Below are 19,346 nucleotides of genomic sequence, written 5' to 3'. Positions count from 1 at the left end.
AATGAGATCATGTTCCTGAAAATGTTAGGTAGGGACCGTGTGTTATCTGTCTCCGATTTCGTAGGGCCTAGCACAATGCCTCGCTTATAGTGGGATCTCCATAAACATTGAATGAGCAGAGAGTGGAAGGGAAGAAAACGGGGGGGGAAAGTATTTGAATGTTGTAAAGTTGTCTGCCAGTAATCTAAAGGAATATGATCTATATCTCCCCATGTCCTGGAGCTAAAATTCTTATGGCAAATAGAGGGGAACATTTACACAATTTCTGGTCATGAAACTTCCCTCTCCAGATCTACACAGGTGGTCATTCGGAGCAAAATCTCCTACGTTAGTTGTATCATTATAGTTACTTGGAGTTTTTAAAAACAGTCAGAAATACCCTGCATTGTGTCTGCCAATGTCCATTTTCTTTTCACAGATGAAAAGTATCTCCCTAGCCTCTTGCCATCAGTTGCACTCCAAATTCTTGGATCAGTCTCTAGGAGAGCAGGTAAGTATTATAATTCTCCCAGTTAAATAGAGGGGACCTATTCTACCAACAGTATAGGAATAAGCTTAGGTTTGGTTTTTGGTTTGGTTTGGTTTGGTTTTCCCTAGTTAAAGCTTGGGGGATTAAATGAAATATAAACAAACACTTAAATACCTGTTCAGTTAGGCACATGTATCTAATTGACTCTGGTGTCCATACTGGGATTACTCCTGGCTCCGTTTAAAATTCCCAGTAAAGATGATACAGTGGGAAGCTGGCTGTTTATCTTTTTCATCATCAGTTTTAACATATCTACTCCACGTTGCAACTGAAGCTTTGAAGGACAGTGATTGATTTTTGTGGTTCTTTTAATTATTTATTTTTATTTATTTATTTTATTTTTGCCTGCGTTGGGTCTTCTTGCTGTGCGCGGGCTTTCTCTAATTGAGGCGAGCGGGGGCTACTGTTCATTGTGGTGCGAGGGCTTCTCATTGTGGTGTCTTGTCTTTGTTGCAGAGCACAGGCTCTAGGCACGTGGGCTCAGTAGTTGTGGCGTGCGGGCTCTAGAGCACAGGCTTAGTAGTTGTGGGCTTAGTTGCTCCGCGGCATGTGGGATCTTCCCAGACCAGGGCTCGAACCTGTGTCCCCTGCATTGGCAGGGGGGTTCTTAACCGCTGCGCTGCCAGGGAAGTCCCTGATTGATTGTTTTTATATTAAACTGTAATATTGAATTTCCTTCCCTTATCCCTGGAAGCGAAAGAGAAACCAATAATGTTCATGCTACAGTGTGGTCTGAGAATTGTCTGTCCTTAACAGAAGGCAGATAAATGATTCCATCACTAAAAAGCTTTATGTAGTTTCATATAAAATTTAATTCTAAGTAAAATATGGAGAAAAAAGCATTTGTAAATATGCAGTAGATGTGAATTGCTTTTGACTAGTTGGTCTACTGCTCCATTTTATTTTTTCCTCTTGATAGAGCAGTTGGGCTGGTAGATGATGAAGTGACATGGATGTGGTATCTAGATATAAGCAAAGCACTTGACCACGTCTCTTGTGAGCCATTATGAACAACGGAGCAATGCAGATTAAGGGACGGGGCAGTAGAAACTAGGTGAATGTTGTATCTGAAGAGTGATCTCAGGTGGCATGCCATGAACACTGATACTTCTCTTTTTTTAATGGCAGGGTTGGGGAGGGAATGGATAGCTATTCAATGGACAGCAAAGTGAGGCCAAAGAAATCATGCCAGGGTGGACAGTGGGTGGGGCCTTACACAATATGAGTTTTAATAGAGGATGGCAAACCATACAAACTCGGGACAGGTAGGAAGAGATTTACTAGTACCAGCCCAGGTTGAAAGAAATGATGGATTTTACTTCACCTTAATCTTAGAGTGAGTTAACAGTGTGAAGTGGCTGCCACAAGGAGAAAAGGCCTCCAAATCTGGTACTGTCCTCATGCAGGCCCAGCTTCCAGAAGGAAATGATAATCTTGGCATTAACTCTTGATGGCCAGGCTAGCCTTGGACAGTGTGGTGTTCTGAGTACCACATTTGGGGGAACTCTGGGTACACAGCTCCTCTAGCAGAGTTGCCCGGATGGTGAAGGAAATCAAATTCAACTTGGTTTCCTCCTTCACATAACGGGTGTGAAATACCCATGTCCGAGATTTCATGCATGTTGTAGAGTTAGGACTCAATAAATGGGTCCATTATTATAAGACTAAAAAATCACCCCTGGGCAATTGGACCAGATGGTATATGCGGGAAAGAGGAGCTCAGTGTTTAAGAACTTGGGCTGGAATTCTAAAGACCTTTGAATCCTGACTGACCACTCACTTTGTCTTTGGCTGAGATTTACCAACTCTGAGCCTTGGTTTTCTCTCCTGATAATAGTACCTAATAGGGATATTTTAAAGTTGAATTGGAATGCTGTATACAAGGTAACTAGTCAGTGCTCAGTAAATGGATCAGTAAAGGGAAACTGTTATTTTGGTGAAGAATGGATGGATGAAGGAATTTAATGGAATGAGGATCAAAGCTCTCTTGAAAAATGTAAATGGATGATCCAGAATGAAATTATTTACTCAATGGAACCTTAAAGAATAGAAGTAGGCCAAATGGATAAAAGTTACATGGAAGTAGGTTTGGACACACTGTAAGAGGTAAACTGAAGAATAATCCAAACAAAGGCTCGATCGTCAGTTTAACAGTGCAATACCCAGTTTTCTGTTTTCTAATTGTAGGATACCTGTTTTAGCTTCTGCAAAATCAGAATCCAGTTCTTACCCTTCCCCTCTGCCCCTTTTTCTAAGGTTGTTAAGAATTTGTTGTTCGTAGCCAAAGTCTTATATTTACTGGAACCTGATTCTGGGGATGAGCAAGGTAACATAAAAGAAGACATGGAAGAACAGGAAGTTTTAGGTGATGGCCTGGCCAGAGAGGATGTGGAAGAACACAAGGCGTGTGCAGACAAGAATGAAGAGCGGAGCGAGCCAGCCACGCTGCTGTGGTTGATACGGAAGTTGTCCCGGATCGCAAAACTGGAAGCTGCTTATTCACCTAGAAACCCGTTAAAGGTGCGATGCATGTGCAAAATGACTGAAAGTAGTCTTTTTTTTTTTTTTTTAAGTATTTTAATGGTTTTAGTTATCCTCCTAAGTCCCTAGGAACTTTTGAACCCAGAACTGCAGCAATAACATCTGCCCCGAAATAGACGTTGTTTTCTAAATTAACTGTGTAGCTGCAAGTATAAAAGAAAAATGATCTGTACTTTCAGAGAACATGCATCTTTAAGTTTCTTGGAGCTGTAGCAATGGATCTTGGAATAGACAAGGTGAAGCCGTACCTCCCAGTGATCATAGCTCCTTTGTTCCGAGAACTGAACAGCACCTATTCGGACCAGGGTAATTCTGCGGCCTCTCTTCTGAATACTTGCATGTTAGGATTCCTGTCTTCTCTCCTGAATGCTTCCTTCTTCCTTTCTGTCCTCCCTCTCTGCCAGAGTTTAAGAAAGAAAACTTGCTAGGTATCAAGACAATTAACAGCAAGCAAATAAGGCATATTTGTGTTATTTTTAACTGTCTTCTCTCCTATATGCTTTCTTGTGTCTAAGAGTGAACGTTTCTCTCCTAAAAGATGATGTTTTACTCCTAAGCATAGATTAAATATTCAAAGAAAAATAACTTGGGGTGGTTCTAAACCTCATAGTGCTGTGAAAAATAATGAACAAATGTCATTATATTCTCAAAAATTACAAGGCAAAAATATGAAATAGTTTTTAGTTCAAATATTTTAAATTTTCCAATTTTTTTTTCTTGCCTGGTACATTTGGTACATTTGGTACATGATATTAGGAAAAGTGGGAATTAGGGGTTGGAAAGAGAGGCGGTAAAGTGGATGTTAAGAATTTTAAAAACAAAAATGAAGTGAATGTCAAAATAGAAGCTGTTTTAGTCCTACAGCCTGGAGAGAGAGTTTCCTTCTTAGAGGTCAGGTTGACTTTGGTTCCCAGCCAACATTTATTGAGCACCTAAATAAGGGTTCAGCGGTGGAAAAGGCCCAATCCTCGTCTTCAAGAAACTTGCAATCTACAGTAGGTGTCATGAGCTTTCCTGAAATTGAATGCAGAAATCCTCGACTCTTTGCATTTGGGGGAGAGGAGGCAGGGAAGGGTGGGAGAATATGGCTTTTTGTCAGCTTCTCAAAGGAGTCTTTGATCCAAAAAAAGAGGTTACCAGCCAGCGCCAAGCCTCTATGACCCGGGAATTAGAGAAACACAATTACCTTTCTTTGCCCCCATCTGCAGAGAGCTGAGCAGGTTAATAAAGGTAACCCAAAACATTTGTCAAGTTCTCAAATTACTTTGATGTCTTCTGAGCCCGGATTCCCTTGGGAAGTTGCTTCATGGTCTCTGATCTCTTGCTGCATCCTGGATGAGGTGTGGCTCAGAGCGCTGTGTCCAGCACTTCTGCTTGTTCTCCCATCTCAGCAACAGAGGCTAGTTTCAGATCAGTGTTTAATGTTGAAGTGGTAAAAGTGATAAAGCCTCAGGAGTTTAAATTTTGTGTGTTGTTAATTTTCTACATATTCAAATGTGTCCTTTCCTACGTGTTTCTGATTATTATCGTGTGCGTGATTAGATCCTTCGCTGAAGAATCTATCCCAGGAAATCATAGAATTACTGAAAAAGCTGGTTGGGCTCGAGAGCTTCTCCTTAGCGTTTGCCTCTGTACAGAAACAGGCTACTGAGAAAAGGGCACTCCGGAAAAAGAGGAAGGCTTTGGAGGTAGGCCTGCTCTTTGAAGAAATGGCATGTTCTTTAGGCTTAACTGTTTTTAACCAGGGGTGTGTGCATGCATGTGTGTCAGACTTACCCGGGGAGGAAAGAGGAGTTGGATGTATTTGAGAAGTGGGACTTTATAACTGGGACTCCAGATTTTCTTCAATGGGCATGTATTGCATTTGTGATGTTTAAGGTGAACAAAATGGTCCATTTCTGCATTTGATTTTTATTGGTTTAACAGTCACTTTAAAAGTAGTATAACATTTCTATTCTTTTTTCAAGTTTGTAACTAATCCTGATATCGCTGCCAAGAAAAAGCTGAAGAAACACAAAAATAAAAAGGAAGCAAAGAAGAGAAAGATCGAGTTCCTGCGTCCAGGCTATAAGGCCAAGAGACAAAAGAGCCACAGCCTGAAAGATTTAGCAATGGTGGAGTAAAGTGCTCCCTGTGCTAATACAGTGTCCCAACTTACCCCGAAACATGAACTTTCTAGTGTATCTGCTGGTCCAAAATCATAGGTTTTATTATTTAATTTAAACTTTGGCACAGGTTGTATATTATACAGTTTAATATAATTCATGCTTATTTTTAATTAAAATATTTCATACCACTACTGTATCTTCACTGTCTAAAAAGCATTTGACACTAGTGATAAAGAGCTTAAAATGTATTTTTCTTTTTAAAAATACACATTAAAATAGCAAGACAACATGTAGAAGTTAGGAATAAATCAAACAAATGATTTGCAATACCTGTATGGAGGAAATTATAAAACTTCATCAAAAGGCATTAAGAAAGGTCTGCACAAATGGAGAAGTATAACCATGTTCATGAGTAGGAAGATTCAGTATCATAAGTTGCTTTCATCCCCAGTTGGATCCCACTGGTAAATGTGTATCTGAGCAAAATCCCAAAGGAGTTCTTCATATTATCCCAACAAGCTGATTCCAAAATTTATATGGAAGATAGTAAATCGAGAATAGCCATGATGCTTTTAAAAAAGGAGAATAGGGTGAGGGGCTTGCCCTCTCAGATATGAAAAATAAGACCAAAAGTGCTGTCTGTGGAGGGACGATGTGATAAATTCTACTTCATTAAAATTAAGACCGTCTACTTACAGAAAGATACAACTGGGACATAGTATGTACCATATACTGATAAAGGATTAGTAGCACCCAGGCTATATAATGAATACCTATGAATCAACAAAGATAATACAGTAGGAAAAGTGGCAAAAGAGAGAAAGAGGCATTGCAGAGGAAATATAAATGGCCCTTAAACCTCAACATTTAGCAAATATGGCTATACCAATGTTAAAGTACTTATGTACTGGTTAGTAAGTAGTCACTACCTTGAGACCCCCCAGGTGCCACCCTGGCTATATGAGTCCCTAGACTCCATGTCTCCCCATACCAGAAATTAAAGGACTAATACCTGGACTAGTAGGGGTCCTCCTGCATCAGCTATGTCTAAATATTTTTTTGAGTCACTCCTGTATTTAGCCTCATTAATAATTAGGAAAATGCAGATTAACATCAGAATGAAATTCCATTTTGAACCCTTCAGATTTATAAAGCTGACAATACCAAATGTTGGCAAGCATGGTGGAGGAAAGGGCACTCTTATAAACCACTTTGGAAAACAATTTGGCATTATCTTGTTCAACCGTATCTTTTGCCTCTCTATACACTTGATGTAGAAGCAATATTCTTTACTGCCCAATATATTTGGAAGGGAGGGGGGTGAAAGAATCTATCCTACGCTTTACATTTTATTTAATTCTCATAGTCTTCCTGAAAGCTTCCTAAAACTCATTATTTTACAGATGAGGAATCTCATCTCAGATGAAATAATCTACCTAAGGGTGACACAGGTTGTAGATGGCAAGAGTTAAGATTCAAACCCGGAATTGAAAGCCCATGCTCTTTGTAATTTGTAATTATGGGATTAGAAATATTATAGCATAAGGCATAGGAATCAAATGTTCAAACATTCATGAACTTCAGAATTTGTGTTTTGATGTAGTTTATATATCAAACGAGTTCTCACACTCCTAAGGTGTTTGTAATGTGCCAAAAGGATAAACATAGGGCATCTTGGAAGGCAGACTCAATTCTAAGTGATTTAAAGTGCATGTACTGCTTTTATAAAACTTTTTAAATCAGAAAACAAAATACTAAAGCAAAAATCAGGAAGAATAAGTATCTCAAGTATATTGAGCACAGCTTTGTTTTAATCAGTAAATATTTATTGAGTGCCTAGTATGTGCCAAGTGCACCATACTAGATGCAAGGGATTCTAACAGTAAATGATGTATGGTCCCTGCCCTCAAGGAGCTTACATTTCCACAATTTAAAGTGCATCTCAGGTATTCTGGTAATAGAATTCCACCTCAATTTCTCATTTTTGAAAATTTAATCACATGACACAGCACAACTACCAACCAGAATTATAAAACAGGACGTTAGAGCTAAAAGAAAACTTTGACGTTATTTGTTCAAAAAGAAAAACCAAACAAACAAAAACTGATGGAGTGTGGCCCTTTGTGCCTAGAACTCATGTGTTCTGATTTCAAGTTTGGTGTTTTTTTCATTTCCAGGCTTCTCACAAAACAATACTCGGTTGATTTTTATAAATGAGAACTTTCAAACTCCTGTAACATACCTGTACAGTTGTTTCCTGCTAGATAAGGACCTTATAACTCATACCATATTAAAATAAGTGTATGCTGCATTTACCCCATCCTATTCTTTGTGACAAACCAGAGGGCTCAGGATCATCCAAGCGCTGGCCTTCGCTACCAGGGCTACACGTCAGGCAGCACTTGCCTGCCAGGGCCGCCCCTCCACTGACTTCTACGTTCACAGTGTTCCTGAACCACTGGGGAGTATTTAGCCACTTGGGTACAAGCCCAGCAGTAGATATGTGCCACTGACCAGACCCAAGTATAAACTGCAGATGTACTATTTCCTAGCTGACAAATATAAAAGCATACTATTTGAACCATGAACATATTCTGAGGTGCCATAATGTGCCAAGCACCATACTGGATGCTACGGATACAAACATGAAAAAGACAGTCTGCCCATCAGGAGTGCCTTGGAAACCATGAAACAATGTTAGTTATATGCTCAGTTAGTAATATTAGGTGCACTGGGAACACCTGTCCCGGGAAGAAGGTCTCCAAAAGCTTTCCAAGAAATCAAATTAGGAATGGGTGCTAGAGAACAAGAAAAGTCCCACAGATTAGAAAAGAAAGTCACATTCATGTGAGCTGAATGACCACTAGCTTTCCTGAGACCTGAGGGGCACAATGGTATTAAGTTCTCTTTACTGGCATCTAATTTTTTAAATGCTGTTTGTCCAACTAAAAAAATGAAAAAATTGCTCCCAATTTTAGTAATTACTAAGGACTCTTATTTACTTCTGTCATACTGTAGACTGGGTTGTTTGAAAAGTTCCTTTAAGAAGTCCCTTAGAATATAATTGTTTTTGACAGCCTAGCAGCTGTAAGCCTAATTTTTAAACGAATACTTAATTCTCCCTGTAGAATCAATAAGATTTTGACTTTTCACCAATCAAATTTACATGTTCAATTACAGGTAGATAAAAGGAATCAAAGGCAGCAAAAACATCTTTTACAATGCTGCTTAAAATAGATCTTTTTTAAAAATTTCCTTTCATGTGAAATTTTCTTTAATGTGTTGTGAACGCCAACAAATACAGCCATTTGGGATTGTTTTTACTACCTGTACTGCTAAGGACAAATAAATTTATAGACATTATTTTGATTGTAATGTGTCTACTTCAATTAGCTTAATTTTATATAAGGAGTTAAGCTGTGTTGTCGATGTTGGCATTTTCAGGAATTTATGGTATAGTTTATGGGACAAGCTTCTGACCCTGTGAAGTCTCACTTTAAGCCCTCGTCCCACCTCCCTAGCAGGTGACACTGGTCAAGCCAGTCTATCAGAATTTTGGGTCCATGTCCATAAAAATGAAGATGTAAAAATGATGTCCTAGCTACCTCAGAGGGTTCCTGTACAAACTAACTAGGAAGGCCCAAATCTGTAAAAATTTCCCAACAACCATAAATACTATAAAATGATAATTACAGATAAGTCAGTGAAGATAGCCACCAAAATAATTACTTCAACTTCACACCTATAACCAAAAGCTTTTAAATGAAACAGCTTAAAGTGGTCATTAAGCAAATGAAGACTATAATTAACCCACGCTAGGTTCCTAGCCTACTCTATTGAGCCTAATCTTTGGAAAAACTTAATTCATTTTAGGGGGAAAAAAATCTGAGTTAAGGTATTTTTTAGTGTTAATACAAACAAGCTGCAACCACTAATTTAAAATTGGAGGGCTTTTTCCTCAATAAAGAGTACATTCTTTAATAGGACTGTATCTGAATAAGAATTCCATACAAATAGAATATATACCTTAACACAAGATAACAAGGAAGGAAGATTTTACATTATACAGAGCACACATTCAGTTGGTTCAATCACGATGAGTTACCCTTCCAACCAAATACTTATTGTTGATACTTAGTACAGATGTCGCGTCAGTTTGGTACACGCTGACAGTCATACAGTTTTAACATTTAGCAGTGTGAAGCACACTTTAACTGTTTCCAAAGGGATATGTGATGTGGTCTTCGCTTCAGAGGAGCAGAAGTGACTGAATTACTGTCTGCTCTTTAGTGTTTCAACTAACCTGTGAAGAGAAAATGAACAGTTTCATAAGATTAACTTCAAACTTTCAGGTATAGATCATTTATTATATAAATTTTATACTGGAGGTGGATTCCAAAGCACTTTAAATGATGAAGGCTAAGACAGTTATATTAAAAGAATGAGATTATGGACTCAATTGCCATGAGGGTCTTTTATCTTTCACTTTCTCTATGCTTTGAATGAATAATCAAAAAAGACCAGGGACTTCCCTGGTGGGGCAGTGGTTAAGAATGTGCCTGCCAGTGCAGGGGACACGGGTTCAATCCCTGGTCCAGGAAGATCCCACACGCCACAGAGCAACTAAGCCCGTGAGCCACAACTACTGAGCCTGCGCTCTAGAGCCCACGCGCCGCAATGACTGACCCCATGCACCGCAACTACTGAAGCCCATGCGCCTAGAGCCTGTGCTCCACGGGAAGCCACTGCAAATGAGAAGCCCATGCACTACAACAAACAGTAGCCCCCGCTCACCACAACTAGAGAAAGCCCGCGTGCAGCAACGAAGATACAATGCAGCCAAAAATAAATATTTTTAAAATAATAAATAAATAAATAATCAAAAAACACCAGATATCCACTTTCCAGGCTGCTACTACTAGAGCCAGGCCAGATGTGGATAATTCAGAGATGAAAACTAGTCTCGGTCTTCAAGGAGATGACAATTTAAAGAGCAGATGCACAAACCAACTACCAGACAGTGTAACAAGTACCACTATATCACTGACCTGTGACAAGGACCTCTATGTGTGTGGTAAGGCAGTGGGCATGAAGTTATGTCAGGGAAGGCTCTTGAGAAACACAGAGCCTTAACCTAAGTCCTGAAGGATAAGGAACTGGAGGGTGCGGTGAGGTAGGGGAAAAAGCTAGAAATACAGCAGAGAGCTGGTGGCTTATCTAACTATAATTAGGTGTGGTTGAAATAAAAGCAGATGTACATGAAGACCAGTGGAAGAAAAGGGTGGAGGAACAATATGGTAAACTGATAAATAATCTGAATTTCATCCTTAAGACCAAAGGGAAATGACACATGTATGTACACAGCGCATGTACACACAGATGGCTTCTGGAAACATACTTACCATTCCATTGCCTCATCAAGGCCAGTGCCTTTGGTTGCAGAAGTTTTGAATATTTGCCATTTTCGGTCCTTCAAGGCAGGTAACCCAAGTGAATTTGCCATCTCCGAGGGAGTCATGGCCTGTTCCATGTCCTGCTTATTTGCAAACACCACTAAAATGGCTTTTCTCAGCTCTTCTTCCTAAATAACATAGAAAAGGTTTGATTTCTTCTAATCAATTTGCTCCCTTGAGTTTGGGAAGAAATGCCAAAAAAAAAAATCCATTATTTTAAAAGCGTATTTCCTAATTATTAATATACAATGTTCATTATAAATTATTTGAAATTATAGAGAAGTATGAAGAAAAGAAACTTCACCCATAATCCTATCTCCTAAACATGATCACTGTTTAACATTTTGGGTATTTTCTACTGCTTTGTAATTCAGATACTTATAGTTTATTTAGTATATATATACATTTAAGATCACATTTGAATACAGTTCCATACCCTGCTTTAAAAAATAAACTAAACATTAAATTGTGGATGTTTTTCCAAACTATCAAAAAAAAGTTTTTTAAATTATTTTATTTATTTATTTTTGGCTGCACTGGGGCTTCACTGCTGTGCGTGGCCTTTCTCTAGTTGTAGCGAGCAGGGGCTACTCTTCATTGTGGTGCCCGGGCTTCTCATTGCAGTGGCTTCTCTTGTTGTGGAGCATGGGCCCTAGGCACACAGGCTTCAGTAGTTGTGGCACACGGGCTCAGTAGTTGTGGCTCACAGGCTGTAGAGCACAGGCTCGGTATTTGTGGTACACGGGCTTAGTTGCTCTGCGGCATGTGGGATCTTCCTGGACCAGGGCTTGAACCCATGTCCCCTACATTAGCAGGCAGATTCTTAACCACTGTGCCACCAGGGAAGTCCCTCAAAAAAAATTTTAAAACATTAATGGTACAGCCACTATGGCGAACATTATGGAGGTTCCTTAAAAAACTACAAATAGAACTACCATATGACCCAGCAATCCCACTACTGGGCATATACCCTGAGAAAACCATAATTCAAAAAGAGTCATGTACCCAAATGTTCATTGCAGCTCTATTTACAATAGCCCAGAGATGGAAACAACCTAAGTGTCCATCATCGGATGAATGGATAAAGAAGATGTGGCACGTATATACAATGGAATATTACTCAGCTATTGAGTAAAACTGAGCTATTTGTAATGAGGTGGATAGACCTAGAGTCTGTCATACAGAGTGAAGTAAGTCAGAAAGAGAAAGACAAATACCATATGCTAACACATATATATGGAATTTAAGAAAAAAAAATGTCATGAAGAACCTAGGGGTAAGACAGGAATAAAGCCACAGACCTACTAGAGAATGGACTTGAGGATATGGGGAGGGGGAAGGGTAAGCTGTGACAAAGTGGGAGAGAGGCATGGACATATATACACTACCAAACATAAGGTAGATAGCTAGTGGGAAGCAGCCGCATAGCACAGGGAGATCAGCTCGGTGCTTTGTGACTGCCTGGAGGGGTGGGATAGGGAGGGTGGGAGGGAGGGAGACGCAAGAGGGAAGAGATATGGGAACATATGTATAGCTGATTCACTTTGTTATAAAGCAGAAACTAACACACCATTGTAAAGCAATTATACTCCAATAAAGATGTAAAAAAAAAAATTTAATGGTTATACTCTACACTAAGAATTCATGCACCATAAACTATATAACTTTTCCAGTATTAGATTCTTCCTAGATTCTTTTCACTCTACTATTAGAGAAACCAAAGTGACAGAATCATAATACAGAAATCTTTGTGTGAATCTCTATTTCCTTAACACAATTCTCTAAAAATGGAATCACAGTATGAAATTTTTTTCAGGTTCTTGTTACATGTATTAATAAGCTGCTGTCCAGAGAGGCTGTAACAATTTCAACTCCACGAACAGTGTATGACAGTGCCCATCTCCAATGCAGCTTTGGTAGAATTGAAACTATATATTTTTCCAAACATAGCATTTCATTATATGCTTATTTATTATTAGGGTATTAAAAATAAAAATGTTATTAGCAATAAATTCTTCTCCTATAAATTGTAGGTTCATGCCTTTTGCTCACTTTTCTATTGATTTGCAAAAGGTATTGATACAATTAAGATCACTAATCCTTAGTCACTGGCTGTAAAACTGTGTCTTGGTTCCCCATTTTACCCTAACTTGTATTATTTGGCATCTGAGCTTTGTGGATTTTTTTGTTTGTTGTACAATATTAATATAATTAAATCTATCTTTTCTTTTGTAATTCCTTCCAATTCTTGGATTTAGAAGGACCTTCTTAATCCAGAAATTTTAAACATATTCCCTTATAATGACTTCCATTTTACATAATTCTTTACTCCATTTAGAATTTTTTGTGTACAAAAGTAAAGCAAATTGATTTTGTGTCTGTAAGTTATAATAGTCCTGACTCATATTCCACATGTACTTTATATCACTAATACATAAATATTAATTGATTGCATCAATTAAAAGTTACTTCTAAAGTAAAGCAAATTGATTTTGTGTCTGTAAGTTATAATAGTCCTGACTCATATTCCACATGTACTTTATATCACTAATACATAAATACTAATTGATTGCATCAATTAAAAGTTACTTCCGGGGCTTCCCTGGTGGCGCAGTGGTTGGAAGTCCGCCTGCTGATGCAGGGGACGCGGGTTCGTGCCCCGGTCTAGGAGGGAGAGGCCCGCGTCCTGAAAAAAAAAAAAAAAAAAACAGCAAGCAAATACAAATGATTTACCCACATTTTAATAAAGTTTTCTTACCTCCAACATGGCAACTAACTCTGATTTGGAAATGCCAATTCGGTCTCGGTCACAACTGTCTACTACATAAATGACTGCATCTGTGTTTGAATAATAACATCTCCAGTATGGCCTGAAGAAAATTCAGAAAGGGAGAATACATTATTATTTGAAAGAAGAAGAAACTGGTATGTTAATTCATATGCTAGGACTTGGCAGTGATAGGGTGGGGGGTATTACTTGCCAATCCTTCCCCATCCATGCCAGAATCAATGCCATAATGATTCATTGTTTCTGATGGACATATATCATATCCCTCAGATGGGATGGGGTGGAAAGCATATTGATAAACATAAATCACAGGACCAAGGAGCTTCAGAATGAGTTCAGACTTTAGGCTGAGAGAATATATTTATAATCTATAAAATCACTAAATGTACCGATAAAAAAAGTTCCACACAGACCTGATTGTTACATCTTAACTAGAAACTCCTTAAGAGGAATGAGTTCTTTAAAAAAAAACTTTAATATGATTTTATGTAACAGACATTAAACTGATCACTGAAGACACGAAGTAGACATGGCTAAAATAAGAAACTAGCTCAAAAGTGGTTCAAGAAATAAAATGAGTTACCGGGCAGCAGGATGTCTGGGGAATGCACTACTGATCTTTTAAGATGGTAAGTACCCTAGTGAGTGAGCAGTGACAGTCACTAAACATTCACAGTTGCCATGTCAAGCACAGGATGCTGGGCAGGAGACTTGAATTCCAGAGGGCATTTATGTTCACGTTAGTCCTAAATGGTGGGCCCAAAAGGTATTTTTATGAAATCCAAAACAGTCTGTCTCACAGAGGAAGGGACTGACAAGAACTAACTACAGGACCCTTTTTATTTCAAACTACTGAAGTAATTAGGTCTTGAGATTTTCATGAAAAGATTTTTCATTGAAGTGATATCGGAAAAACTGGCTTCCTTAGATTTTAATTCTTTAGTTAAAATCTTTAATTCTCAGATTTTAATTGAGAGCATAAGGCCGTTTTACCTCATTTTAAACTAGGTGTCTCCCATTAAATTACAAAAGAAGACATATTTTGGTTTACTCCTGTTAACCCTAAAGGAGCCAATAAAGAAACATTCAATACTACAAAATGATCTGGCCTTTGCACCATACCTGATACTTGTCTGTCCTCCTAAATCCCAGACTTGGAATTTTAGGTTCTTGTATGTTACCGTCTCAACATTAAATCCAATGGCTGGAAAAGAAATCAAATTAGCAGTATATGTAGACTAATACATTCCGTCTTCAAAGTATCCAATCTGACTTTCAGCAATTAATGGTAATTGCTGAATCACACTGTTAGTTCAAATATCGTCCCATTTAAGATAAGACAGTATGCTGTGCTACACATGCACACATATGCACACCAATTAGCAAGATCAACACCACTTTCAGGGTATATAAGAACCCCCAGCTACCTCTGCAATTATATAATCCTTAGCTCAATGGAAACCCTATTATGTTAAACTCCCTTCAAAATACAGTACTGGCATACAAAAGTGTTCAGAAAGTTATATTTAGAAAGGACAGTTGCAGATGTATTACAAAAAACGGAATTTTGGTAGGTTGCAAATAAACAGGGAACAAACCCAAGAAAGCCTAGATAGACTCTAAACTTCAGTAGGTAAGGGCACAGCAATGGCTGTATACCTCTTTATGGAAGCTGAGTTCTCTAAGGCTGGCAATCTCACAGACCCTCTGAAGACTTCCTCAAGAGCTCATTTGTAATAAAGTCATAACGAGATGGTCAAAGGGGAGGAGTCCCATCCCTTTTCCCAGCCATCCTTCTTAGCTGGAGCTCTCGCACCACATGCCTAAGGCAAGATATTACTATCTTCCATTGAAAGGAATCTGAAGGAGGTGGAGAGGTTACTGAAAAAAAACTTAGGAGCTACATATACAAATATTACTAAGATTTCACAAACTTAAAAAAAAATCAAAGTAAAAAATGACTTAACAGCTATAACTGGACAATTAATTTTTTAGATTTAAGTTTATACTGGTAAATGATTATGAATATATGGCAAGTATAAAAAAATTACTATAGCAAACCTGAGTGAAAAACTAAAAAGCAAGTTCATGATGTCTCCCTTAGAATTAAGTAGCAGGGTAATCACTGTCTTCAGCCTCAGTTAGGAATGTTGTTTATTTGCAAAGGACAAGGACGTGGTATGAACCACATTTGCTGAAATGCAATCCACTGGGCTATGTGTATTGCAGGGGCCACCGTGACTCAACTGTAGCAGATTGAGTTGGGTGATTCTGAGAAGCAAAAACCAAGGAAACTGAAATTTACTGAAGGTGGCATAAAGAACTAACAGATGACACAGGGTTTGAAAAGTTCTTCTTTCATAAAAGCTACACTTTTTTTTTTAATCTGGAAATTTAAATAGTACTAAATATAGAAATACCTTGAGTGACAGAGTAACTTTAAAGGCATAATTTAAATATTCTTGAGCAAAGTCTACAAACTATTAGTTTAAATGTACTAATCTTACTAATCTAAGTAAATTCAGGGCATCAAATGAAAATAGCATAAGTAACAGAACAGTCTTCTTATGTAGTAAATTAAGACTGTTGGAGAATATTCTTCTAAGATATCAATTGATTTAAAGTCAAGGTGTTTCTTTTCTTGATATTTTTAAGTACCAGATTCAACACTCAGTCTCTTCAACTCAGATCTTTAAAAATATTCAACAGAATTACTAAAGAGAAACTAATCTTAATCAAATAGTAACAAATACAGAAAAAAAACCACTTCACATGTAATAATATCACTTCATATCTATATAATTCTTTACACAGGTTTACAAAGTATTTTATATACTAGATTTATTTTCCCCTCAAAGCCAATGTATATTTATTATCTTCATTTTATCAACAAAGATACTGGCTCTCAATGAGATTAGGTGGCTTAACTCTACCCAACTTTTAAAACAGCCCTAAACAGCAGAACCCAGCCATGCACAGGGGTTCATAAATTACACCAAACTGTCTGTAAATTTATGAAAAAAAGTGTTATAAATATTATGCTCATAGTAGAAGTTTATGAACCTTATCAATTACATTATATATTTATTCAGAAATAAAGTTATGTTTGATGGAAAGAGAAAGCCCCTATAATTAGTTTATCATACCAACACTTACTAGGAATAGTAGTAACGACTTCTCCAACCTGTAATCTGTACAAAATTGTAGTTTTTCCTGCTCCATCTAATCCCAAAATTAAAATCTTCATTTCCCGGGTTCCAAACAGACTGGAAAAAATGCTTGAGAAAAAGCCACCTTAAAAAATAACAAAGACGTATTTCAAAATCATTTCATGAACTAGGCCCACAAAGCATTTAATCTTACCCTTTGAAAGCTACAGCAAATTAAATAATACTGTAATATTTTCCTTGATTCATAGGTGCATATTTTTTCTTCCAATGAAATACATTATTCAACATCAAACTAGTAATTACCGATTGTTACCATGTCCTGGATACTGTGTCAGGCAGGCACAGAAGATACACTCAAAAATAAGAGAAACAGGACCACTGCCCTCATGGAGCTCACTTTCTAATCGAGAGAATATGGATATCTTAGCATGATCTCCTCACTACCCCCAGAAACCAAAGGGCAAATCAGAATGACAGTGGCACAATGAGGTCCTTGAACATGAAAAGCAATTACTGTTGTACAGTAAATACCTTCAATCACTGATGCCACACACAATACCCGGTTATTTTACCAAGAAATGGCAAAATTAAGAGCTGCAAGTCTGGAAAAATGAATCCACCATGGGTTAGAGAACCTTGAACATTTGTAACACAAGGGGTGTGACTTGACAAAATCCTTTCTACCTTTTACAGGTTAAAAAGAAGCAGAAGAATAAAACTGAAGGGGTTATGCAAAAAGACAAGAAAGCGCTTCTGACGTTCCAGACCAAGAAGTAAACTCCCCAGAAAATCGCTGAGGTATTTAAATAAGGCAAAGAATTTGCATCATTTGGAGGGTTGTAAACAAGTTAAGAAATCTGCACCTTCATTTGGGCTCTAGCGGGGAGGGAAGCTCTACCTGACGCTTGCGATGACAATGTAGTTCCCTCAATTAGCACTCCAAAAACTGAGATTAAAATGTCATCGCTGACTAGTAATACACTCCCTGCCCATTTCCTTCTCCACCTGATCTACAGGAAAAGATACAGGTAAGCAGACAAGTGCCAAGTTGGCCGTAAAACATTACGAGCACCACCCTCTTTCGGAGTTTAAACTGACGCAGTCACAGCGACCACGGAGAGAGAATCCAGAAGCTCATCCTTCACCCAAGAAACCTGAGCAAACCTGCGACTGACACGCTACCAAGCTTCGCAAGACCAGCTCCATCCAGCAAGTGGCGCTGGGTCCGAGGGGATGACGGAAAAGTTCACCGACCCGCGCTGCCCTCACCTCTGATCCCGCCGGGAAAAAGAACGGGATAAGACGGGGGCGAAGGTTCGAGGCAGGGTCCACGCACACAGGTGAAAAGCCAAGGTGAGTTACGGCCTCAGCAGTCAGCGCTCTAAGACGCTGGCTACTCTGGGCTTTCCAGGCTGGTCCCTCTCCTCCTCCTCCAGACCCCAGCCCTCGGCCTCGGCCTCTCAGCGCGCCCAGGCTCCCTTCTCAGATCCCTCACCCATGATGAACTGCCTGTCCTCCCTCGTCGACCGGCGGAGACTGGGCCCGGCCTCGGCAGCGACTCCTAATCGAGCCTCGGCGCCGCCACCTCCCCTCGCCTGGGCCTGCGCTCCGGCTCCGGCTCCGGCTCCGGCTCGGCTTCGGGCTCTGGTTCCCCGGGGGTTTCCTTGGAAGCCTGGTCAGCCAGCAACTTCCACGTCGGACCTCCCGGCGGGGGCGGGAGCGAGGCAGCCGCGACTGCGCGCCGGGAACGGCGGCCTGAGCGTCCGCGCCGTCACTTTCGACGCAAGTCCCCGGCGCGCAGGGTGTAGATACTGCGGAAGCCGCAAGGAAAATAAAAAAAATTCAAGGACTCCAAGTCTCCCCTGCTTCTGTTTTCTTAGACAGGAAAGGCTTCCGAAATAGGGAAGTTCGAATTTTCATTTTAAATTCTGAGACCAAGAAGTGGTGAATCCGCCAACCGGGAATGCGCGTTGGGCCTCGATGCGGCAGCCTGACTGGAAGCGGGCGCAGCTTGCGACGTCGCAGAAATTGCTTGTCCTGAAGCGACCTGCCGGCGTTGACCCGATTTTCCCCTGGCTCCTTCCTCCGACTAGGAAAGAGGGCTACTTTATAATAATAGGAAGAGCCCCGCGCCACCAATGCGGAGCCGCCTAAACTGAGGCCGCCAACGAGATTTTTGGCGTCGCAGTGGCCTGCAGGGTCAGCGTTAGCGTCCCTCCCTCCTTTCTTCTACCTGTACCTTCTCCGATGCTAGCTAAAGGCAGTCATTACTCTATAGGAAAGGTATGTATTTTGAAGGCAACATCGTTTTTCAAAATGCGGTCATTCCTGTTACTGTTGACCTGTTTTTACAGTTCCTGCTTACCAAAAAGAAACGTTTGAGGAAACAAGTATAGCAGCGTGCTAGAATTAAAGGTAAACATTTAGTTTATAAGTCTGTGGAATTTTATTCTTCAAACATTTGGAATTGACCTCACCTCTTTCAAGTCTTTGCTCAAATGTTATTAATATTTAAAATTGCAACCTACTCTACATCCCCCTTATCCTGATTTTTTAGAAGTTACCACTAAACATAATTTACTTACTTACTATGCTTATTGTCTATTGCCCCTCACTAGAATGTAACATCTATGAATGCAAGTATTTTTGTTTATTTTGTTCACTGTTTTGTTCTTGTACTTGGGCGCTAAACAAATATTTGAGAGAATGTGTTGAATTATACGTTTTTAAGGCCAATAACATAAACATTAGTTAACT

General features: G+C 39.3%; 2 protein-coding genes across 2 annotated transcripts in view; one reads left to right on the top strand and one right to left on the bottom strand.

Moving 5' to 3' along the window:
* UTP20 (UTP20 small subunit processome component) overlaps positions 1–5,369 on the top strand; it is a 90,318-nt gene extending 84,949 nt beyond the window's left edge. The window contains exons 58-62 of the mRNA XM_024732102.1: positions 419–490; positions 2,786–3,049; positions 3,250–3,376; positions 4,613–4,758; positions 5,038–5,369. Coding sequence (XP_024587870.1) covers positions 419–490; positions 2,786–3,049; positions 3,250–3,376; positions 4,613–4,758; positions 5,038–5,193 — 765 coding nt within the window. The 3' untranslated portion in view covers positions 5,194–5,369. The remainder of the gene's footprint in view (positions 1–418; positions 491–2,785; positions 3,050–3,249; positions 3,377–4,612; positions 4,759–5,037) is intronic.
* A 1,593-nt stretch (positions 5,370–6,962) lies between these two features.
* ARL1 (ARF like GTPase 1) lies at positions 6,963–18,326 on the bottom strand. Its single transcript, XM_024732105.1, has 6 exons — positions 18,085–18,326; positions 16,576–16,713; positions 14,542–14,623; positions 13,390–13,501; positions 10,581–10,759; positions 6,963–9,481 (listed from the first exon to the last, which is right to left on the bottom strand). The coding sequence occupies exons 1-6, from the start codon at positions 18,086–18,088 to the stop codon at positions 9,451–9,453; spliced, it is 546 nt and encodes a 181-aa protein (XP_024587873.1). The 5' UTR covers positions 18,089–18,326; the 3' UTR covers positions 6,963–9,450.
* Positions 18,327–19,346: the final 1,020 nt, after the last annotated feature.

This window comes from Neophocaena asiaeorientalis, unplaced genomic scaffold, assembly GCF_003031525.2.
Source record: "Neophocaena asiaeorientalis asiaeorientalis breed wild unplaced genomic scaffold, Neophocaena_asiaeorientalis_V1.1 scaffold418, whole genome shotgun sequence".
NCBI classification, from domain to species: domain Eukaryota; kingdom Metazoa; phylum Chordata; class Mammalia; order Artiodactyla; family Phocoenidae; genus Neophocaena; species Neophocaena asiaeorientalis.
This window is presented reverse-complemented; position numbering and strand designations above follow the sequence as displayed.

Excerpts from the sequence above, each read along its gene's own strand:
- ARL1 (XM_024732105.1), bottom strand. Across the intron at positions 13,502-14,541 it reads GGAGGACAGACAAGTATCAG|GCCATACTGGAGATGTTATT; the intron begins GTATGGTGCAAA and ends AATTTTCTTCAG. Across the intron at positions 10,760-13,389 it reads AGTTAGTTGCCATGTTGGAG|GAAGAAGAGCTGAGAAAAGC; the intron begins GTAAGAAAACTT and ends TATGTTATTTAG.